The sequence below is a fragment of the Hirsutella rhossiliensis genome, assembly GCF_020360975.1.
Source record: "Hirsutella rhossiliensis strain HR02 chromosome Unknown scaffold00004, whole genome shotgun sequence".
In the NCBI taxonomy this organism is placed as follows: Eukaryota; Fungi; Ascomycota; class Sordariomycetes; order Hypocreales; family Ophiocordycipitaceae; genus Hirsutella; species Hirsutella rhossiliensis.
In genome coordinates this window covers 253778-278179 of record NW_025408670.1, presented here as the reverse complement: position 1 = coordinate 278179, position 24402 = coordinate 253778, and the positions used below count along the sequence as shown (strand labels likewise).

General features: G+C 52.6%; 3 protein-coding genes across 3 annotated transcripts; 2 read left to right on the top strand and 1 right to left on the bottom strand.

Annotated features, from left to right (window-relative positions):
• Window positions 1-1025: 1025 nt before the first annotated feature.
• HRG_04193 (calcium-activated chloride channel domain-containing protein) lies at window positions 1026-3470 on the bottom strand (the record flags this gene model as incomplete). Its single annotated transcript, XM_044862664.1, has 6 exons — window positions 1026-1444; window positions 1502-2207; window positions 2266-2694; window positions 2753-3047; window positions 3102-3255; window positions 3311-3470. The coding sequence occupies 6 exons, from the start codon at window positions 3468-3470 to the stop codon at window positions 1026-1028; spliced, it is 2163 nt and encodes a 720-aa protein (XP_044721278.1).
• An 8424-nt stretch (window positions 3471-11894) lies between these two features.
• HRG_04192 (nitric oxide synthase, oxygenase domain-containing protein) lies at window positions 11895-15034 on the top strand (the record flags this gene model as incomplete). The annotated part of the gene is made up of 3 exons (XM_044862663.1): window positions 11895-12208; window positions 12276-12376; window positions 12429-15034. 3 exons carry the CDS (start codon window positions 11895-11897, stop codon window positions 15032-15034), a joined length of 3021 nt encoding a protein of 1006 aa, XP_044721277.1.
• A 1748-nt stretch (window positions 15035-16782) lies between these two features.
• HRG_04191 (uncharacterized protein) lies at window positions 16783-17846 on the top strand (the record flags this gene model as incomplete). The annotated part of the gene is made up of 3 exons (XM_044862662.1): window positions 16783-16980; window positions 17211-17360; window positions 17448-17846. 3 exons carry the CDS (start codon window positions 16783-16785, stop codon window positions 17844-17846), a joined length of 747 nt encoding a protein of 248 aa, XP_044721276.1.
• Between the last annotated feature and the right edge of the window lie 6556 nt (window positions 17847-24402).

Genomic DNA, 24402 nt, shown 5'->3' with positions numbered 1-24402 from the left:
TATACATGTTTATTCAAAGCCCACATTACGCCTTATGCCGTGCTGGCAGACGGCAAGGTGCAGAAGCTCCATCAAGTGCAGCACAGAGGTCGGCCAGGGCGGCAGCGTCCGGTGCAGGTTGGAGGCATGGACCAAGTGGCTTCCAGGCGCCGAGCCGGTCTCGTGGGGCCTCGTGGGGCCTCGGCCCTCGCAGCCGTCGAGGCAGCGCCTTCGCAAAGACGAAGAAGAAGCGGACCGGTGCAGCGGAATGCCGAGATATCGGCACAGGCGCAGCAGGCCCGCCTGGGCACCGATATCGACACGCTCAACGGCGCCCGTTTTCTCATCCACGACGACGACCGAGGCCGTGCGAACGAGAGCTCGTCGGCCTAGGCGCAAACAGTGGTTATCATGTCATGTCCCCCCGTGGCGACGAGAGATTTGGATCTACCTGCTCAAACAAGGTCACCCGGTAGCGCCCCTGCCCATTGTTTTGCAGCAGATGGGCCGTGGTCAGCCCAGCCAAGCCGGTTTCGATGATGGCGACGCTGCTGCGCGAGAAGTTCGCCAGCCCGTCGGGTCGTGTCATGCGACCGCCTGCCCTGCCTCTCGTCACCGAGAAGCTTGGATTGTGAGGTCCGCAAGGTGGTTCAGAGGAGGAGACGGGATATACTCCGTTCACAGGCCGGCGATACCCTAGACGCAGGGGAGGAAGCAAACTAAGGCAGCCAGGAGCAAGGGCAATTCCGTCGCACAGCATCGCGTGATACCATTTTCTCTCACACGCATGCCGCCTCCATATCTTGTCTTGCCGCCATCAAGTCGATCATGGCATTGCAGGGCAAATTCCCTGCGCGCGGTCATGCCGACGACTATGAGTGAAACCAACTTTCAAGGCCGTGGCAGACTAATCGGCGACAAAAAACATCCCGTCGGTGTATAAGGAGTCGCCGTCTCGAGTCCTACGCCCTCTCGCCTGATTCATCCTCGTGGATGTACGAATACACTCAAGAATTCCCGTAGGGAGTGGCAGACGCGATCTACATCTAATCCTTTTTGCCCTTCTCGCTGCCCTTCACCACCCCGTTTGTAGGTTTCCGGAGCATCTGGATGAGCTGGATGCCAACCGCCTTACTCTTTCCATCCTCGACCTGTCTCATCCAGAACATGTTGCCGGCGGTCATCAAGACGGACTTGCGGCGCTCTCTCTGCTCTACCCCGAGGCCGAGCATCTCGCTCTTATTTCTTTCGAGTTCGTCCAGATATTTCTTTCTTATCAGGTACTTTGTGTCCCTCTCCTTGCGGATCTGCTTCGACCCGATTCTCTGGAGCACCACTTGCACCATGGCCCTTACGGCCAGGAAGACATGCTCGCTGACGACAATTGTGACCGGCAGAGTCCACCAGCGGACACTGCTAGAGCTCCCCAGGTTCAGCACGCTGGGCCCAAACATGTGCGCAACGGCTGTAGTTGAAATGCTTCCCAGCCAGGTCAGAAACCCCAGATTCTGCACCCACGGACCTATCCCGTCTGTCCGGACCGGCGGGGGACGCTGGTGCTCGATGCAGATCTTGAGAAAGTCGGAACGCAGCTCAATCCAGTTGTTGATCAAAAATCCAATCGGCATCAGCGACCACACGGGACTGAAAAGCGCGAGATGTCCGAATTGAAGAACCATCTGCGAGATGTCGGCCTGCACGTCGTACGGCGGTAGGGTAGCCTGGCTGCGGGCAGCCGAAAGGAGCGCCTTTTCCTCTGGATGGTCGTCCTGAGAGATGCCATCCAAGGCGATCGCCACCGAGTTTGAGCTTCGGTAGTTGCGATACCAAGAACGCAAGTTTTGCTTGATCAGGGGAAAAAGAAACTCCTCGCCAAAATGCGAGATCTGGCCCGTCACTGTCAGAGCGATGACGTCGCGCTGTAGGCGATTCGGGTTGGCGTGGAAGGGCATGTCGGAAAACTTGACGGCGTCGCTGAGGACATAGCGGATGACGCGTTCCAGATAAGGGACGAATAAGTCGCCAAACGGGACGTAGACGAATGCGGTGAGCAGGATGGGCAGGTACTGCGTGGTGAAGTTCAGCACAAAGACCTTTTGCGCCAGGGACCGCTCATGAGAGTCGGCGGTCCGGTGGTTTTCGAACTCGGTCAAGGCCGCAGCGGCACCCTCCAGGAAATTGCTGATGTACGGCAGGAAGATAGCGAGGAGGCCAGTGGGAAGGTATTCCTGCTGAAACGTGAGCCCAACATGCGCAACGGCGGCGACCAAACGGTCCACTACACACCAGGTAGGACTTATACTGTCCATCGTACGTCTCCGAGATGAGAATCTCGATGGCAAACATCACGGCGATCAAGGCTCCCAGACTCAGCGCAGCAACGAGTATAAATGGGATTTGCACGAGCCGGCGGGCAATCTGCTTCCACTTGGGGCAGTAGTGTCTCGTTCGGCCGACCTCGTCCACGATGACCTTTTCGTAATTGAACTGCGGGCGGTCGGTCGTGTGATTGCCGACTCCCTTGACATTCCAACGAATGCTCAGGTCCGTCTGCTTCAGCTTCCAGTATTCGACGAAGACTGTGCACCACAGTCCGGTCAAGATCGTATAGAACTGGGAGTAGGACGGCAGAAAGGCCCGCGCTAGCAGGCCTGTTATGGCTGGGAAGATGAGAAAAAGGATATATGTCTGAGTAAAGGCGAAGTAAAACGCCGCCTGTTTGTGGATTAAGTTAGAGCAGTCTGCACCGTCTCCGGGCGGACTGTGAACTGACCTTTGCGCCGAGAAGGTCGCGGATTTGGTCAAAGTCGTTGTCTCTGAGAATCAGCTTCTTGCCGAGATAGCGGAGTAGGGCCTGGCTGGTGCGCGGGTTATGGAGTGGAAACATGGATTGAACGTTTTTGAACTGTCCATATCCGGGGGTGATGCCTGCGCCGCCCATCTCCTTTGGCCAGCTCAGCAAGTGATGCATGGAAAGGAGGTCTTCTGCCTCGTATTTGGCATCGACAATGGTCTGGCCTCCGCCGCCCGGATGCTCGGCAACAACGCCGTAGAGCCAATCCCTCACCCTGAAAGGGGCTCAGTGACATGGCGGATGACTTTCAGCAGTGGGACATGCTCACCTGGACTTGTAGACGGCATTGCCCAGAATCTCGCGCGGGGCTTTGACGAAGACCAAGAGGGACTGGTCATGGCCTGCCCTGACCTCAGTATGCAGCCCTACTGCTTCGAGGTGACTCAAGAGGGTGGCCAACCCTTGGGCGGCCGAGTCGTCATCTGTCTTGGGTTGGCACGGCTTCCCGGCGACACGTGTTCAGATGTATGCGCTTACCGACGTCGCCGAAGTCGAAGTGAATGACATACTTGTCGTTGTATGCAAGATGCTGCAGCTGAGAGGCGAATTGAGGCGGCACAAGTTCTCTGTGGGCGGCTGCCGAGAACGTCTCCCACGATGACTGGCGCGTGAACTTGAAGGCGTCGTCGGAAGACATGTTGCACCTGGTCTGACTGGGTTCACGGCACAAAGGATGCCCGGCAAGTGAGGACATGTGGCAAGGCCGGAGCAGGCGACGCCAGAGGGACCGGCCGTGTGCGGGGGCAGGACGGCCGCCCAGCGCGACCGAGGGGCGATGCTTTGCCGGCGGTGCGACGAAAATATGGAGGTGATGGATGATGATGATAGGGGTTGGTTTGAGGCTGCGTCGAGGTACCTTTGCATTGCGGAACTGAGTCTCACCGTCTCGCCCAAGTCATCTAGCGCTAAGCTGCCCACCAATCAGGCCGGAGAGCAGCCCGAGTAAAGTCGAAAATCAGCTGATGAAAGGAGCAGAATATGTCCATGTGGTGGCCCTTGTCGTAAAAGTCCTTTGTCCGAAAGCAGGTTCTATGCGGGGGTGTTGGCTCTATCAGGGCATGTTGCGTAACTTGAAGGCCATGCGTTGAGGAACAAAGGAGCTCGTGTGAGCTCTCAAAGCTATCGAGAAAGGCACCATGTACAGTGCTTTGAAGTACAAACACTGTACGCACTCTCTCATACCGAAATGGCACCATGGTGGAGAGACGTTGCGGGGCCAAGGCAGGGTTCAAAGCTTTTCGGTCTTTGCTCGATTCTCTAATTATTCATAGATCGATTTATGACCCTCGATTAATGGATCAAATGGAGGCGGGACTGTTATCGCAGATACACGAACGGAGAAACTTGGAAGGACAGATTTCCACTGGGTCATTTCGGACATGGCAAGGCTAAATTATTCGACCCTGGTATATTCAGCACCTCTTTATTGACGTTGGGTACTGGTAAAGAGGAACTTCTCTGAGTCAACCCAGAATCTGGCAATCGAAGCCGATAATGCTCACGGCCAAGTAGTTATATCCTTTGTATATCACGAGGATGCGAAACAACTGCCCCTGAGGTAGTGTGACTCCGTGGTCTTTCCCCTGGCTCCATCGTCAAGGCATCGACTTCGTGCAAAATATCTGAGCACGCTTATTTGTGAGACTTGATGTTACGGGGACTGGCAGGACGTATTTCGGCCATGAAAGGAATCTACTCATCAACGGGATAGGGGTGGACGAGGATATGAACAAAATCGACTTGGAGTTATCCGGCTGCTGCAACCATCGACTGTTTGTAGATTTCATTCTGCTAAAACTATCTTCTGGAGCGGCAGCTCGCTGTAGCATCGCAGGTTGGAATTTGCTGCAACCTGCCCGAGCTGCCGGGCAAATGAGGATGCGCTCTATGCCACTGAAGTGTGAGGTTGCGCACGACTTGTCACAGGATGATTGCACCTTCAATGCTACGCATGCTTTGGCGGTTCCGTGTCGAACCCGCCGCGCACATGGTTCATGCATCGCCATTTGATGTACGGTAGCATGCAGCGTTTTCCCTAGATTTTCCTACCACTTTCTCCCCTGGACCCCTATATGCATGTGGACCGACCCCAAGAAATATCTCACGTCGTATAGGTCTGCTTGGATCAGACATCAGAATGAACCGAGATATCAACTAGAACACACGTTTTCTCGGTTTATTCGGCTTCTTCAGGGGAGCCGTCATATTACTGCACCGGTTCGTGCCCGTGTTTTGTATCCGAATGAGTGGCTCTGTGTGTGTGAATGAGCGAAGGGAGAGAACTGCGTCGCATATATCGAGCTTCGAGCTTGGATTCTCATGTCCCAAAAATGAATTATGAACACTATAAGGATGCCGTCGAGTATGTCGTGAAACTTGGCTTACTTATGTTGCATTGCGTTCCTTTGGGTCCCAAAACCATACTCTCCGACCATTTCTACCGGTGCCCTCATTTCTGTCGGGCAACCAAGCTCCAGTCCCGAACCTAACTCTTTGAAATCCCGGTACCCCACTGTAGGTACTGACCTGATGGTTCATCGGCCTACGGATCAGAAACAGTGGTCTCATAAGTGATTGGGCGTCATTCTCCAACGCTTGAAGATTGCGCTTTACCCAAACCAGAGGTATCACCAAGAACCCATTGGAATCTGTAATTGAGTTACTTCCCGGTTCCGGCGCGGGGTAGAACCCTGAGTCTCACTTTGTAGAGACGCGGAAAACAACGCCGTCCTCGCAGATCCAGAGAGAGCTGTTGTTCGGTTTCAGACTAAAGGTGGATTGCTTTCATGTAAATCCAGCCTCCTATCATCTTGCCAAAATGAATACCGGCAGTCGTAAGGTCCACGTGTGCGTCTATGATAGTCGCGAGGTCCTCGACGAGTCGATTGAATCAGCCCAGGCAGATTTATAGTCAATCGCCCCGTGATGGAGGCCCACGACCATGTCAGCACCCAATACGTCTGGGGGCATACCCTGAGAGGACCGAAGATATCAAGCGACCAACATACCTCTCGAACCGTGTCGTGGAATCAAAGACCGACGAGATAGCAATTGCCCAGAACACAAGTGCCACCTCTGGAAGTTGGAGCCACGGAAAACCGAGCTCTAAGCCTCCGATTGCCGGTAACCAATCATCTTCTACCGTAAAGTCGCCCCGGCGAATACGGTTCAGAAGCCCGATCCCAATCCTGGCGGCAATATCCTCGGGTAGTGTTGCCAAGTAATCAGCTAGACTAAATTTTGGCGCATACAGGGCTTGGATCCAAGAATAGCTGTCTTCAGTGACAAAATCATGCTCGCACTCGAGGCAATCCTGGAATTATCGAAATGCGGGATCCGTCGGGACGGACAGGTTTTTGGCAAAGCTCAGTCGCATCTGTCAAAGAATCGTCTTCTAGATCGACGGCTTCGCTGCGATCTTATGTGGTCCTGAGGGGGACTGCGAATGCTGAGGCTTCGCTGAAGATTCCTTTGGCATACAAGGGTTCTGGAACGGACATATGTTCTTGCTGCTTGCCTAGAAACCCTCCCTGGCTATCAGAAGCTCGGCAGTCCTCAGAGACGAGTGCCTTTAGACGTGGAGCATTGATTCTCAGATCCAGTCACTCGAACCATCTTGCATTTGCTCGGGGTGTTCTGCGCATTGCTTATCTGGAATTTGATCTTGTCAAGAACTACAAGGGTGCAAGGAGAAGATAGAGTTCTCTGTCCCTTGATGAATGTCCCGAGCTGGCTTTGGGAGTACGATTTGGGAAGACCCTTTGACATGCTGCAAGTGGCCTTGCTGCAATTCAACGGCAAGTCGCGCAGTTTTGTTCCTCTTGGCTCTTTTCTTCTTCTATTGTAGGCCTGTAGGCAATTTTGCGAGCCAGAAAGAGAACAGGTGCGTACGAAAGACGAGGGAAACGTTCTGGTAATACTAGCTAGGCCAAGATAGGCTCGCTTTGAATAGGTCAAAGATTCATTTGGCTTTCATATGTATGGCCTAGGATTGGAGCTTCCGGGGGCAAAGAGACGCGGGGATATATAGTACCTGCTCAAGGGCTTGGCACCGACGAATAGCATGATCCCAAGGGGCATATGGGTACGTAAAACGGTGTGAGAGGAACGTAACCCTAAAATGACCCCAAGCGAACGTGCGTCCAGTGATTCTCGTATCACTGCAGAATGTCTTCCCCTTAGCTGTAGGAATTGGAACCAGGACGGAGTGACCGGACACCAATCCTGCGGAGTCGTATGATCCCTCCATCTTCTCAATACGTAAGGTCATTGTGCGGGACTAAACGCGATCTATTCTATCTGTTCAAACATCCATAACGTAAAGTTGGACGACGGTGCCGAATTTAGAGGGAAGCAGAAAACATGCACCAACGCGATAATAACATGAACTGATGAGCCGCCTACTTTAGGTATTGCTGAGCCATCTTCGTGACGTGGATGTCGAATCTGTTCATCAACTGAAGTCAACTGCTATGAAAGGGAGAGAGAATAACGCCATGTCACATGCGGGCTACGATTGTTTCGAATAGGAGGGAGTCCGTATTGCTTCGTGATATCGAGTTGGACGATTTTCAACCTTCTTGTAAAGGCGGATCCTTGAAAAGGAGGTGTGAACGGCGCCTGAGCGTGGAATACAACCTCACCTCCAATTGCAATCATTAAACCCGCCAGAGGTGCCTCAAGAGTATAGAATGAGTCCGCCAAGGTTAGGTTCTTGATCAGTCGAATATGTTGAAACCTCGCATATGGAACCGGTGTGCTATTGCATATGAAGAATCCAGCTCTCAGAATCGACTGATGCATGGAACTCAACGTGCGAATAGCTACGGCTCTGGAAACCGGGGCTGGGCGCAACGCTCTGTTTGTTCACGTTGAGGTTTTCGTCCTTGTGTAACAGGATGAAGCAAGATGGCATGAGTGCAGAACGGCTTGTCAGATCGAGCTTGCCTTTGTCGAATGTCCACAACTGCCATGCGCAACTGCAGAAGAGAATGGAAATATTGGGCTTATGAAACTCGTGGTCCCAAGCGGCCGGCTCACACGGGCCGAGCCGCGGACCGGAGCCGAAGAAAGCAGACTTCGAAATGACCCAACGTCTTCGGATGATGAGTAGTGGGATCGGACAACGGCGTATTCTAGTTTTAGTCTCGCGGCGAGAGTTCCTTGATCTATGGTAAAATTGAAACCTCAAGTCCCTGATTGGGGGGTAGGAACAAGGCTTTGGGGGAATGGGGCCGCCTCGTCCAGTCTACAATGATCCTCGGGCATGCCACGTTAGGCCATGGGGAGATGGACCACGGACCCAAATGAGCATTGTTGAGAGGAAAAGCATGAAGGTCATGTGCCCCACCACGTACCTGTGCAGGACCCTGTTGGCAAGGAAGAAAAGAATCTCCTGTGACGGGATATCCGACCAAGCAGAGGCTCCGGGGCCGCCCCGCCATGCTGCAAGGAAACGAAGGCCTGCATATGTTTACAGTACACGTATGTGTCAGACAATTGCCACTGAAGACCGCACGGAGCCCCCTTCCAGGCCCCCAGGTTGGATCCGAGCAGCCAAATTAGCGGCAAGTCCGAGTTGAACAAGTAAGGAGCAAAGGCGTGTGTAGTGCTTTCTGTCTCGGGACACCTGGACTCGGGCCAGAAATGATAGATGCTTCAACCGTCTAGCATCTGTCAGGTTTTCAGCAGCTTCAGGTGGCGATACTACACGACGTGGCTACATGTATGCATCCACCGTGACCCAATTCAATTACACAACGGAGAGGCCTGCTCGTCTACCATTCGCCCAGACGCCCGTGGCGATCAAATTCTATGACGGGACATTATTAATGCCCAATGCTGCCAAGAAGCACAAGGAATTCCTGGCCACGTTCTCAGTGGACATAGTGTCTATTGCATTGTTGCACAGCGTTGGATGTGCATCTCAAGGTGCTCGGCGATGGAGGCTATTCCCGTCCAGGAGCCTGAAGCGTTGAGGCGGTGCAGATGCAGATCAGTGGAGAGGCACTGAAGAGGTATGTGACACGGGCGTACAGTACCACCCTGCCGTGCAACGCGGCGTCTCTAATGTCATGGCTGCCTGGGGCCGTTCTTGGCTCTGCCGGCCTCGACAGGTGCACGATGAACACTTGTGAGCGGTAGAGCCAAATCCATGTATTCTCGTCTGAGATAAGTCGGGCATGTCAGGTTCAAAGGGGCATAAACAAGAATGCATCCATGTTGCATCGTGTGTAGTAGCATCTCGTACTAAAGGTGTGGGCGAGAAACACTTCCGATTCGATCCCGGGGCCGTCTTGTGGCTGTCTGGTGTCAGGTTTTGCTGTGCGGAGTTGTCATCCCGCCGAACGTTCTCATAGGGGCCTGGGAGTTGATGGCTTGGCGTGGACGAGGCTACGCACACATGCCCACACCTGTGTGGCGAGTTCAACTCGACCACGGCCGAGCGGACCGTCATCAGCTGCTGAATGGAGAATCATCATGCGGACCTTTTCAAGGAAGACGGCCCGTCTTGCTCGGCCAAGCAACCCCCGCTGACCTGAGATTCGCCGGCTGTCTCACCCCTGTCCCCTTTCTATTTTCATTTGTCCACCTTTGCTCGTCAAACCTGCAGTGGGCTGAGCTCCGTCTTGCCACGACGGACTCAGCGACCAGATTCCTTGGTAACTTGGTGGAGAAGTCCGAATCGGTCAAGTCGCAGAGAACAAGCGGGATCATTCAAATCAAATAGGCCACCTTCCTCTGGCGGCACGTGCCGTGCCGCCTTGTTTGCCAATGTCGACATATCCGCCAAGACTTTCGTCTTGAGGCGGCGCTGAGGATCCAACCGTCTTGGCTCAAAGAGTTTCCCCGTTCTTGTCGGTAAAATCAGATCCTTCTTGTCTCGAAACCCCACGTGCGCTTGGCCATTGCTTCACCGTGATGACCCGACGTTAACGTGTACATTCTCGAGCTTCGCTGCTCGCTTGCAATCTCTGGCTTCCCCGTCGTCCTCGGCGGTGAACGCATCCTCGGGCACAGTGCCTCAAGCATCAAGTGGCTTGTGCCGACACCGTGTATGCACACTTCACTTCGTGGCGGGCCGCAGTTGACGCTGGCAGTAGGATGGTGTGACAACTCGTCCTCAACTGGATGTGTTTGCGTCAGGTCTCGCGAGGGGTCCAGCCAGGCTTGAATGCATCTCCACTACGCTGAAGCGTCTTATGCCGAGTGTTTAGCCTCGCCAGGCTCTCGATGCCTGAAACATGTGTAGATCTCACCAGCGTTACAGCCATGCTGGCGGACCAGATCCTCGAACAAGTACATAATTACCGACAAGAGCCCAGTGCTGTTTACAAAGTCGTTTACATCTGATAACTTGGTTATTCGGCAGATGTAGGTACGTGTCGTTACCCTGTTGCATGTGCAACATGAACTGAGGACGTTACGCGTACGAGTCAAGATCAGGTCGACGGCTGGCCTCATGACGAATGCTTTCCACCCCAGTGCGTGCATGCATGGTACCGTAATACTACCAGAGTACCAGACGTGTTAAAGCTGGGCACTTGGCAAAGACATGTAATATGCATATGGCGCACAGTCGTCTTTCTCGGCGGGCATGGTAGGGACTTGAGGTCTCGGGATAATTCGACATGCGCACCGCAAGTCCAGGCCCCTTTGCTTCCGGCAACTCTATTTCTCTGCCCGTCGAATCGGACACAACCGAGTACAATGCACGAATCAGCTCCCGATGCAGGCGATCTGCACGTGATGGTTGATCTTACAACCGTCAGGGCGAATCGTTACAGCCACCCTAGCACGACATGCACTCAAAAATTAACTCAAAAGTCTACCTTAAATCCTTGATGCCACTCCCCGGGTCCTCCTTCCGCCCGGGTCTTCCCTCCTGTCCGGGCCGCACCACTCCATAGCCGGTCATGCGCTAGCCTCACTCCCCCTGACATGGGCCGTCTGCCCGTTGCACGGAACGGTTAATTCGACGGGCCGCGTCTTGGGGGTATTCCTTGGCTCATATCTTGGAAGTCCCAAGTTTGGAGCAATGCTTCGGCTTCGGGATCGAGCCGTCTCCCATCCCCACTCTTCATCTCGTCTCCTGACAGGGCAGTCTTAGTCTCTTCCTTTCTCTCAAGACTAAACGAGACAATTAGCCGTTGCGAGACTTTGAGTTTGAAAGCCCTTGTCGTGTTTACTGGTTTGCCTCTCCCCCATCCAAGCTTTCAGACTCGTGGTATGGTCTGACCGCTCGAGGATTCGTAATGCAAGAAATCATGGATCTGCATCCTCTACATAGCTAATTGGGTAGAAGGTTCGTTTGCCAAGATTCCGTCGAATTATTGAGTTACATCCCTTCATTTGGGTAATTGGGTGAAAGCTCGCCAAGATTCACGTAGGTTCTTGAGCGACGTCGGCCGCATAGGTCATTGGATGCCAGGAATTGCCAAGATTGCTTGTAGTACCCATTGGTCCCCAACGTCTTACAATTTCTTCCTTCTCAATGGGCATGAGTAGCAAACCAGCAGTTTGCCAACTCATCATTGCATTTGTATTACATCACGGGGTGGTCTGGAATTGCTCAGCCCCTTCCACAAACCTCGAGTCTCGATGTCTCGACGCTTTGTTTCTGGGGAATAAAGATGGAAACATGTCCCAGATCATAGCTTCATCTTCTTCCGCCTTAATCAAGTCCAAGACTTCATCGTCTTATCTACCCCACATTATCTGACTTGGGTGTTCTATCTTTGATCGCCTTGAAGCAGCTGGCCTTATTTCAAAGGCCTTTCATACACTCGCACTGGGACAACCCAAACATCTACTTTTGATTTCTTTGATAATCTGTGATCGTGAGTCAAATCCAAGTTCACGTTATTCTTCCCTTTTATGGCGTCGAAGATCATCCAGGGATTCACAGCAACTGACTTGACCTTCCTGTCCGCCCCCTAGTTCAAGCGCTATGTCTACCAAGGCAAGAACATGTCCTCAAGAGGAGTTTAGGAGGATCAAGTCCCACTACCCCCAGCTCTCGTCCACAGGATGTACTCGATCATTTTGTCAAAGTGGTCGAATGGTGCACACAGACGAACCGAAGTTGGGTGATGATCGGAATATTGAAACTGTCGAGACTGAAGCAGTCGATTTCCTTCACCAACTTCACAGAGATGGCATCATCAAAGATGACGAGGCCCTCGAAGAGCGAGTTCACACTGTGCTCCATGAAATTCGCCAGACGTCTGTCGTGCTGCCAGACGCAGACGGGAAAGGGCCCAAGTCACTCGCCGGCACCTGGCACCAGACGGTTGAAGAGCTCGAACACGGGCTGAGGCTGTCCTGGAAGCACGCAAGAAAGTGCATCATGCGAAGCGAGTATTCTTATCTGAAGTAGTTCATCCCCTATCTAACTGTGCCTCAAATGTCTATGTAAGATCACTCACGCTTTGTTCGGCAGATTGCACGACTTTCGACATATCAAGACAAGCAAAGAGATGGGTCAAGTCCTCGTCCAAGGAATGCATGAAGCATTCAACGGCGGAGACATCCAACCCAGCGGTAATGGCGCACCTTGACCCGCGGCCCTGTCTCTCATACTAATTCGTTCCAGTCTTCGTTTTCCCGCCCAAGAAGCCCAATCGACCTGGCTCAATGGTGTGGAGCCAGCAGTTTCTGGCATTTGCCGGCTATCGCCAACCAGACGGGAGCATACTGGGAGATCCAGCGAATGCCTCCTTGACAGAGTCCATCATTTCTTTAGGCTGGGAGCCCCCAGTCATCCGGACCCGCTGGGACCTACTTCCTTTGGTCACCATGGCAGAAGGTGACGAGCCATACATTACTCCCGTCCCGGAAAGCCTGTTCCCCCTGGTACAGATTCGCCATCCAAACTCGCAGTACTCTTTGGCCTTCGACAAGCTAGGGCTACGTTGGGTTCCTGCCCCAGCTTTGTCACAGCTGGGATTCGACATTGGCGGAGTTCAATACACGGCCACTCCCTTCATCGGCTGGTTCATGGACGCCGAGATTGGAGTACGTGATCTTGCCGACAGCTTCCGATACAATGTTCTTCCATCAATCGTCTCAGCTCTCAATCTCCTCCAACCGGGCCAAGAGCTTGACGAGCTTCCGCAGTGGGAGCGGCTTGCCCTCTTGTCTCGCGCGCAGACTGAGCTGACATTTGCCGTCCACTGGTCCTTCATGGAGGCCGGCGTGCGAATGAGCGACAGCCTCACCGCCAGTGCCATGTATACCAACTTTGACGACCAGCATCTGGCTAAACACGGGTTCCGGCTTCCAGCAGATCCATACTGGCTCGCCCCGCCGCAGGGCAGTATTATTCCTGTTTGGCACCGAGGCGGAGCGCCTAACTACCAGCCCAAGCCAATGATCTGTCGATTAAAGGAGAACCCAATCAAGGTCTGGAAAAGGCTCAAAGCTGGAAGAAACGGCTTGACCCCCAAGAGAAATGGGGTCAATGTAGTCAACGACACAAACGGCATATGCCACGTTAATGGTCATGTCGAGCCATTCAACGACAAGATGCTGGCTCACTCTGGGCTCACCAACGGTCACCCGTCGACACCAATGATCCGCGTTTTTTACTGCAGCTCTGGAACAACGGCTCAGCGTCTGGCTATCAAGCTGGAGCAAAGGCTACACATTATCATGGATCAGACAAGTGAGTTTCCGTCAATTGCGTCAGCTGCTCCACTCAACGACTTTCAACCCGGCGCCCTGTCGACTGGGGACCTCGTTTTCATTATTGCTAGTTCTGCCGGCCGTGGCGATGTGCCTACCAATGGGCAGACAATGCTGCAGAAATGCAAGTCACTTGCCAAAGTCGAGGCTAGCGATGTCCATTTCTGCATCTTTGGCAATGGCAACTCCTCGTACGCGGCGAACTTCAACGGGGCCGCATTTAAACTGGAGGCGGCCATGGAAAAGCTTGGGTTCTCCAGCTCAATGCCTTTGTTCCAAGCTGATACGCTCAAGGAGGACCCGCCTTGGAGGCAGTTCAAGACTTGGCTGGCTCACCTCGAAGCAAAGTACGACAGCAGTACTGAGAGTGTCGATGACTTCACGGCCGAGCAGAACGACGACTCAACTGGATTGCTGCTGGCTCAGCTTTCGCCAGCAAAGGTCATCTCGGTCCACATGCCCAAGGAGGGAGATATCCGACGGGTGGCCTTGGACATTGGCAGACTCGAGTACAGCCACATGAGCCATGTCGATGTCTTTGTGCCGCTCAGCGAGGATAAAATTGACGAACTACTGTTGACTGCTAGGTTGACAGGAGACGAGTTGCTCACATTTGAGGAGGGTCAAGTCAGCACGAGGCAGCTCTTTTCGCTTGTGGATCCAGACAAACCGTTCACGAGTCTCAAGTGGGCTGCCAGTCTGGGATTGAACCTGACGAGTGAAGAGGAAGCCAAGCTTTTGCAAAGCCCGATGAAGAGCTCCATCAAGGATTTGCCAGTAGGCTGGCAGTCCAAGGCAAAGCGAGGCAATCTCTCGGGCTTCATGATGGCCCTCCCGACCAGACGATCGAGAACTTTCTCTACTGCCTCATCCCAGCTGTATTGGAACTTGCAAAACATGGGAAACGTGCTGGAGCTCACCCTGCAGACACACCCTGGAGGGCTCGTCACAGACCATTTCCTCTCCAAGGCCAGGAGGGGAGAACGACTCTTCGTTCGGATTCGCCACGGGCCCGGCGCGCACTTGGTTAACGATCATAAGCCCCTGATTGCCTTCACCACCGGCTCCGGCATCGCACCCTTGCGGGGTCTTTTGCAGGCCAGGTCCGCCATTGCGGCCGATCGGCCAGCCGCGAGCAAAATGATGGAGTTAAAGATGGGAAAGACGAGCCGAGAGGATTCGATATCCTTGTTCCTTGGCTTCAGGCCCGGCGACGCCGACATCGTTGCCGAGTCCACCCACGAAGCCTTGGCACTGGAGCTGGTGGATATGCTACACTTGACGCCGAGCAACCCGGAAAAGAACCGAGCTCAGGATAAGATATTCAAAGAGGGGGTTGCGAACCAGATACGGAAAAAGATTCGAGACGAGGGAGCAAGCGTCTTTGTTTGTGCGTCGAAAGAGGCGGCGGATGACTTTGCGCGGAATCTTGAAGCAATTGTGGGAGTCAAGTCCATCAGAGAGGTTCTGGGCGAGAGATGGGTCGAGGAGGTCTACGTATTCACTGAGGCCTGATAAAAGTCGTGGAACTATAACAGAAACGCAATGTCGTTTACAGCACGAGAACGAGTCCCTTGCTTTAACCTACTCTGTATAAACGTCGTCTCTTCGTCTGCATCTCCGTACTCCCCGAAGGTGCTACGTATGAATAAAGCTTCTTGCGATGGAGCGCCGGGGACCGATATCAGATGTCAAAGGCAAATTAGACCTTGTGTATGGAGAGGGGAGTTCACGACAAGGACAAGGTCGACTTTAAAGTCATAAAAAGTAGGAAAAGTCTTACTTTGATTGTTCTTAAACAAATTTTGTCCAACACAGCCACTCGCGAAGAAGTCGAGCCTCGGGCTATCCATCTACCCGCCGCCCGAGGAGCCCGGAACATCTGGATACCGTTATCGCTCAGCTCACGATCTGCAGAAGTCCCCCTTTGACGTAGGGCAAAGATATTCGCCATCTTTAGTGGTTTATTCACCATCGACTTTATGTACTGCTCCACACCGAAGTCGGTTAAGTTGGTCATTGCTTAGCTTTTCTCGCGTCTCCAGTCAAACCCGGATTCCTGTCTGTTCGGGCGAACACAGTGCGACACCAAGCCTTACTCGACACCAATTGACGCGAGTTGCCTCTTGTGCGTCCCGTGTAGTTATGTCTCCATGCAAGCAAGGGGGGTAATTACGTAAAAGATGGGACGACGCCTTTGCGAGAAGCCGTATGGGGAAACTTCTTGGGAGGCTGCTGGCCCACAGCATTGCAAAACCGTGGAACCTATGGAGAGCGCAGCCGTAATTAGAGATCCCGTTTGAACGGCAAGGCTACCTCAGCGGATTTTGACATCGGCCCGACCGATTATCAGCAGAATGGGGAGCAATGAGACTGTATAAGTTTATTCAAAATCTTAAAGCTTTCGATGGCCCACTTCAGCCAGGCTGCTTATATGTTAAACATGAAGTGGGCAGAACTCAGTGATCGTACGTGGTGATGAACCTCATGAGATGAAATGTAAGTATATAGGAGATAGGTTCTTAAGGCTTAAAGTCATTATCAATAAGTCTTACTATTTGCATAGATAAAATTCTCTATTTATATAGAATTTCTTAAAATCCTCTCTTTTAATTAGTAGCTAGATCCGCTTAGTAATTAATACTTAACTTCGTATATCTTTTAAGTCCTTAAAGTCGCGATCTTACACGTCGCACTCACCTGCGCGGAGATAAACCCCACAGTAGGGCCCCTCTCCAAGGGGGACCCGTCCCCTACTAGCTCGGGTGCTCGAGTGCGCTTGTTCGTAATCTAGGCCTTCTTAGTAGGTGAGGGAGGTAGGCAAAGTATATGCAGTACCTTGAAGTAATATTAAGGTACTTTAAGTTTAGGTGTTCTATATAATTATATATAAGTAGAGAATTTTATCTATGTAAATAGTAAGGTCTTATTAATAGCTAAAGTCAGTATGCCCTCTAGAACGCCGTATAAAGAGACTGATTGGTCTTCAATAGCACAGGGCTGAAGTAGGGGCTTTACCATCATCGACACTTGAATTTTCACCTCCTATTATCTTAAAGCATATCGCGTACAAGCCAGGAACCATGAAGACTACTATCCTACTCGCGGCTCTTATTGCTTCTGTTGGAGCTTTGGCTCCGTTTTCAATGCGGGAATCACATGAACCTGTAGGTTCCATCATATCGCATCTTGATTTTGTACGCCGAGTCCCTGACGAGCAGTCCAAGCCACTAGCAGGATCTGCCTCGCTGCCACCGCGCCGAATGGAGGATAATGATTGCGACCACCTCAAAGGAGCCGGCAAGCTTATTCCCAACGACCCTCGAGTCCGATACGCCTCGGCCGAGATCCACGGCAACACCTACCACTACATAATCGGCGAACCCGGGTCCATGCCCCCTATTAGCACTGTCTTTTTGATCCACGGCTTCCCCGATTTGGGGTTTGGCTGGCGTTATCAGGTGCCATACCTCATGTGTCTAGGCTATCGAGTCGTAGCTCCGGACATGCTTGGTTATGCTGGCAGCTCTAGGCCGGACGACCTACACCAGTTGTCACTGCAAAGCATGTCGGCGGATCTCGAAGAATTGGCCAACCGAATTGCGAAGGGCGAGCAGATCATTCTCGGCGGTCACGACTGGGGCAGTCACCTTGCTTGGCGGGTTGCCATGTGGCACCCGGCTTGGTCAAGGCCATCTTCAGCGTCTGTACGCCCTTCTTGCTACCCATGAAGCCTTACATGGCCATTGAGGATCTGGTGGCCGGACCGTATAAGCATCTCACCTATATGCTTCAGTTCATAGGGCCCGAGATTGAAGTCGCCATTCGGGAACGAGAAGATGTGCGTCAGTTTCTGAACGCCATGTACGACGGTCTTGACCCACAGGGTGAGCCAGCTTGGCATGCAACCAACGGCGTTTCCCTCAAGAAGCTGCCTACCCTCTCGCGAAGTGTCTGGCTTTCGGAGGACGAATTGAGCTACTATGCGGACCAGTTCATGCTTCAAGAAGCTCCGCGGATGCGGGGGCCTCTCAACTGGTACAGAACTCGCAAGATTGATTGGGAGGAAGAGCAGATGCTGGCAAACAAGCCCATTACTCTTGAGACGCCGACGCTCTTTATAGCGGCATCGAAAGACGAAGCCCTACCCCCGAGCCTCTCGGCTGGCATGGAGCATTTCATACCGCAATTGACTAGGGCAGAGGTCAATAGCTCGCACTGGGCGCTCTGGGAGACGAGCACGCAGGTCAACGAAATAATCGGCGAGTGGCTGCGAAGCCAGATTGGCAACGCTGCAAGGCCGTCCCTCAAGCCTTCGCTGTATTGACGTGCTATCTTGGACTTAAGAAAGAAGGGAAATGAGATCAAAGAGCTATGAGAAGACCAAACGAGCAGGGGGCTAAGCAGGGACCATGGAAGGGGGCTGTTGCTGCTGCTCCTGATCCGCAAGCCATATGGGTGTTTCATAGTGCCGTTTGAAAAGGTAGCGACGTACACCAATGTCAAAGCACAGCATTACGAGGAGGAAATCTTCACATGAGCGCTGCTTTGGCATAGCATGTTTCAGATTATCGAATGTAGCGGGAGATAAGAAGAGAGGAGAAAGTAGGAAAGTCACGGATCGTGGAGCTTGTCTTGGTAGAGTGAGTGTCTCCGGTCCTTTTCCATCCGACCTGACTGTTCCAACATCCGACCTCACCTAAAATGGGGCACGTGTGCAAGTGACTTCCCGTCACATCCACAGTTCTCTACCTGCTCACGTATCTTTCCCTCTCAAGGTGCACTCTCCTCGTCCCTCGTCGCCCTTCCGCCGGTCGGGGTGGCCCAGGATGCAGTTTTCGGGTGTGAACTTTATGGGAGTGGTACTCAGTTTCGTGTGTTGACACTTTGCAACGCGTTGGTCTCTTGCCCGTGTTCACTCGCGTAGTCAAGATTGTTTGCTCCTCCCATACCGGTCCGCGATAGTCGTCCCGTCCCTATTGTCTCCATGTATCGTGCACATCAATATGTATGTCAGGACTACCCTTGCGTCCCGATGGAAGCAGCAGCAGAGGCACTCACACGAGAGACTAGTCACATCATCAACTCGAGATAGGAATTTTTCGATTACCTCTCCCGTGGACAGGCTCAGCAGGGGCGTGAGGTAGCCGGCACCCTAGGCAAGAAGGCGATCTCCGAGGAAGTCTGCTTGTTCCATTCCTGTCTCCCCGTCAGAATCAGCAAAAAAGGTCGAGAAGACACATTCTCAATAGAGTGCTTTGCTTGCCTTGCGTCGGTCTCCCGGAGAAGGATGAAGCCTGTTAAAGACGGCAGCGTCCAGACACCTGTGCGGACAGGCGATACACAAAATGTCAGACTCCCCGGACGTGACATAGACGATTGGGATGAAGGAACAGAGAAGTCTGATTCATCGCTGCCAGCGACGAGGAAAGGCGTCTAACCCCGTGAGACAAGCCGCGTCACCTACCGTCTTTGCGGCCTGCTTGGGTACTCTTCCGTTCCACTCCACGGTGTGCTTCCCTCCGGTCGCTTCCCCTTTCTTCCAATCGGGCGGGCCCAGCATGTAGTTGTTGTCTTGTCGCTATTGACTGTGTTTGAGTGCCGGGTGGCTTCTTGAGTGTTTTGCACTGCGTGTCTCGTCCCTTGCTCCCCTGCCGTCGCGGTCTTCCGTGCCGTAACTGTGTACTCGTTCTTCTGAACGGGTTGAGTCGATTGAGGATTCTTCAGTGCGGCTCTTCACGTCCGAACCTACGACTCGTCTGCACCCTCTTTCGGGGGGCTTGATTCCATAGTGATGAAGGAGTCCACTGGAGGTTATCATTATGGGTGGTGTCTCTTGAAGAGAGTAGTCTTGTAAATGCCTTGGGTGACTTAGAGAATGGAATACTAATAAACAAGGGTAAGTCTAGGTCTTGTGTGCATTCTTGTAAACGCTTAAGACAAAAGAATATCTATTGTACGGGTGATGTTCCTCTACAGTACAATATCTTGGGCTGAATGATTAAAATATCGATAAACGAAGCTATTATTAACACCCGAAAAGGGAAAGTGCTCACCAAGGGATCCAAAGCCAATCGTATTTGCTCATCCGAACCCAATGAGATGCCAATTTCGTCACGTCAAGGCATTACTCTTTATAGCCTGCAACACTTGATAATTTAGAATATATGAAATAGTAACTGCCAGTAGCTATATTACCGCATCCCTCTTGTATACTGAGTACCACAATACAAGCTTATACAGCTGTTTTTTAGCCTAAGACTTTGTTGCCTGCCTGTGGCCTGCGCGCCTTAGGCTCTTTCCCTCGCGACATAACGGCCGTTGCAACTGGAAAACGCGCACTTTCTCTGCAGTTCTCGTTGCCCGTTTGGCCAAGCAGTATATCTCGTTGCCCATATAGTTCGTGTATTTGTCGTTGCATAGGCGAAACATGAGCTACACCAGCACATATGAACCCAGCATGCGAGCAACATAGATTGGTACTCGATCCTCCCGTATAAATGTAGCAGATTTGTCCAGACACGTGGGCACGTGTATCTTGGCCTGTTTCCGCGAAGGCTCGGGCGTGTCGCGGAGCTCGCCGACGGGCGTGCCGAACAGTGGGAGCTGGTATTCATGAAGCACAATGAGCGTAACACGACACAACAATAGCCCATACCATTGACAATGCCTGTTCTTACCCGCTAGAAATTCACAAGCGGGCTCAAGGGAAGCAGAAAAATCCGCAAGCATACGAAGTTGGAGAAAGGCACGAGCCTGAGGTCAAGGTTGTGGAGGCAATGACCCAAAGCCTTCCTACCCGAATGTGTCCCCTCCGGCTTGAGATGACGGTAGACCCGAATGTAAAGGGATCGGGGGCGGCGGCCACGAATGGCTTACTTTGAAAGTACCTCACCATCTAAGATGCATGCAACGATCTAGTCGCCCTTTTGCTGGCCTTGAGCGGCTTTATATCCTCATCCTTCTCGCTGTCTCCTACAGTGTGGGGGAGATGTAGTGTTCTGTGCTTGGGCAGCCCGTGGCTGAGGAAGCCGAATCGTGAACCGGTTTTCTCCTCCCTCCCCCTCGGCCCCCGCCCCCCTATTTTTGTCACGGATTTCAGGGGCATGTTGATCATACCTACCATTGTAAAACGTGATAAGCGGGGGACGTATTATGGGCAGCACTTCACTTTGCTCCATCAGAAATCTCTCCCTTATCGTTGCTGGCTGATTTCCTTCACCATAACGGCTCCAATATTTTGCATCTTTCGTACAGTCCGCCTCGTTTCCTGTCGTCGTAGACTAACTTAAAGTCTGGATTTTGAGCCGAAAATGCTCCCCAGAGTGAAATGATACCTCGGGAAGAGTTCGTGCCATTTGGCGGCTTCTTCTGGGTGGTCTTGCAAACAGGACCTTCGGTAGGTAGCACACTATGAATGTCGCAGCCTTCATAACATTGAGGCCCAACTAAACTTTATAAATCCGACGGCCGAAATCTACTTGGGGTTGCGGCGTGGACAGAACTTTACAGGTGAGTCAACAATATTGATTAGTTGAGCATTCTGCGCTGTATAGTCCACGGGTTCGTATTTTCTTCTCGTCCGTAGCTGTCTGACAGTCATGGTTCCATTCCCGAAAACGTGAACGCTCATCACAAAGCAAATCCTTTATGGGGGCAACGGATAACGCAAAAAAGGGCTCCAGACTAGGCCTGATAGATTAAGTTGCTGGCAAATAAATAACTTAAGCGCGAGATGCGCCGTCCACAAGGCCGTGATAACACCACGCTCGAGCTGAAGCCACGAGCTGGTTGAGCTACTGTGCATGTGCGAAGCAGCTAAGCTTGAGAAGATCAAACTTCTCACGCGCCCCATATGCATCATTGCTTTGCCACTTCCAAGACATGCCCGGTTCTAACATGTCGCCGTCGGATCCGACAAATGAATTGAACAGGGAAAATGCCTTCAAACGTCTTTACCGCTGGTGGCTGCAGTCCTGATTACTCCTGTTCTAAGAGGACGTGGCTGGCAGCTCCAGGGGATCAGAAAGGGGGTGTCCAGGATATCTGCCAATGAATCAAGGCATCGCGAAGCTCTAGTTAGTCTCGTACTACAGGACTCTCGTTGAGTTTTCTTCAACCGACGAACTCATGGCAGTGTACTCAATGTCTTCCCTCGTAGTCTGCGGGAGCAAGTTGCGGATCAAGAGGTATAGGATGTGTGCTCCTCTACGCTCTTGACTTCAGCACAACACCTGCAACAGCTTGTGGCTGAGCTTATGTAGGTGCATATGTATGGGTGACTTGTCGGCTAATTATATTTGAAAGCCAGTCTAAGGCTGCACTGCACGTACGAACGGCACGGGCCGTCGCAACAGCATCCGGCGCCAACCTCAATCAAGGTTCTGCCGTACCCAACATGAAAGAAGCAAGCACCGAAAACGACACTTTCATGACCTCGGAGCTGAAAAGGTGCGGCGTTAGGGCGATGCGGGGATCGGCGTGGAGGACTCCCATCCCATACGACTTCAACTCCGATAGCCCTGGCGCCAGCGGAGAGGCAATGGCAGGTGATGCTCTCGCCGAGCAGGCGTTTTCAACGAAGTACAGTAATTAGTTTGAGAGGCCCCTGATGGGAAACAGCACACTAGTTTATGCAGGAGGACAATAGCGTCCTTTGACGTGAGCCTTGTGGTCAGAAAACCCCTCTTAGGCAACTTCTTGTGTCGATCGCTGAGCTGTCAGATCAGATCCGACAGGGGAAGCGGCTTAGCACTAAGCAAGCTCCATGCACCCGGGGTGAGCTGCGTGAATAATTAATATGCCGAGACGATTTTCGGTAGATCGAAGCATCTCGGCTATCGCTAGTCAGGCATACGGAGGCTGGTAGGATCTGTTAGTGCCGGGTTCATGAGATGTTCTAGCCGCCCGTGCTCACCGCAAAGAGATCGCGAGTTCCGATCTCTCATCGGCGGCCACTGACTCTACGAGTAAGAATAGACAGGAGGGACGAGGCTAGCCTCATGTGCTGTAGCGGCCATCATTCTCCAGGTTTTCTGTGTGCATCATGCCCGAGGTTCCGGCAGACGGGCGACCGAGCTGGTTGCGACCAGATTCTCAGTCTATTCTCCTCGGTCTCTACTGTATATATGTCCGATCAGGCCATCAGGCCATCAGGCCATTCCGGAATAACCTGTCCGCCTGATCTCCTCCAGGTCGATCTGCCACTCTCCCTCCCTGCTGAATGCTGTGTTGCAGCACTTTGACAGCCCAAGCGGTGAGCGACGAGGCTTGAATCCGGTTTCTCCATCCGACGACAATCACCGGAGCCGCGATCCGCCGAGACACGGCAGGCTGAAAGTGGCAAAAGCAGATCCTGGGGGGAAAGGGGGCAGGGAGCACAGATGGAGCTAGGCCGCAAGCCAATCATCACCCCGCGCGTGGCGGTTTCTGGACCGGCATACATGTCTTGCCGTGCTTGTAAGTGGGAGGGCATGCCAAATTGTTGCGGCGAGAAGCTTTTGGCGATACTACTATAGGTCAGGAAGTGCTGACAATGCGGCTGAAGCATGCCACCCGCCTAGATATATTGACGTAATCGGCTGACAACGGTGGTTCAAAGATGGTAATGGATTTATGAGATGCCAGTTCTTGTTGTGGGCCTGTCCTTTTCGCCCCGGACTTGGCATCCAGGCTAAGACGGCTCGAGTCTCTTAAGCGCCCTGGTTGAGTCCAGGGCGGCTTTAGCCCAAGCTGCTAGATCGTAGCTCGAAGCCACAATGCGGCATCAAAATGGACTGGCAGCCCCATCTGCGGCATGTCTCGGCACGTCGAGTCCAATCACCATCAACAAGTGTGATGTCAGTGGCTCGTCGCATGTAATAACTCGAAAAACGGTCGGGTCTTAGCAGTGGAGATCTCCATCAATAAGTGGGTTTAAACGCGATCTTCCTCCTATGGAGTCTCTCATTGGATGTCCCCGCCGTTGTCGATCGCCAAGACCTGACGAAATGTTCGATGCTTCGAGCTATTACGGGACATAAGCCGCCTGGGCAGTCTGAACCTTCGACGCCATCAGCCAAGCCAGCACGAGCTTCCATGTCCACTCGGAGCATACTGATTCTCATGGACATGGGGTTGGACCACGTGCTAGTCGAATCAATTTCGGGACAGGGGTTTATGGTGCTGGTCCAAGAACAGCAAGTGTGTACTCTACAGATCGTATACAGTACACACGTGGCTCTCAGATCGCATTCACTTGAAGTAAACGTGTTTCGCGAAGTCTTAGTCAAAGCATGTTAGTTGGCTTCTCTGCTACTCTGCAGCGGACGGAAGTCGGGAGCCAGCATCCGCGTCTTGACGGCGGTTCCTGCATGCAATGTTGAGCACACGACCATGGTGAGCCATTGAGCTCTAACCTGCATGGGGGAAAACCTGATGAAACTATTGTTGCGAAGAGTCGCGCTTAAGGCAAGCCTCTGCCAGCTTAACGGCTTTGGGTTTGGCTGGGACGGCTCAGAATGTGGCTGCCCGGGGCGGAGCATCAATCCCGCAATCGCACGATGCCCAGAATCCATGTTCGTTCAGCTTCATGATCTAGCTGAAGACGCCTCACGATGGTGCGTGGCAGGGTAGAACATGTAGATGGCTAGCGACATGGCTTCCGCAACAAGCGTGATGGGCGGGCGGCAAGCGGGACATCAGGACTGGAGGCAAAGAGGATGATCCTGCTTGCTCGTGCCCTTGTTGCCGCGTTCCGGAAGTCTATATAAACCCTCCTCGTGTCCCTCAATCTCAAATTCAAATCATCAAGCCTTCCAACCAAGCATCTCAAGCATCTTCAATCACTTCAATCTTTCAAACACAATTCCCCTTCGCTATCCAACAGCAACCCACCCGCCAAA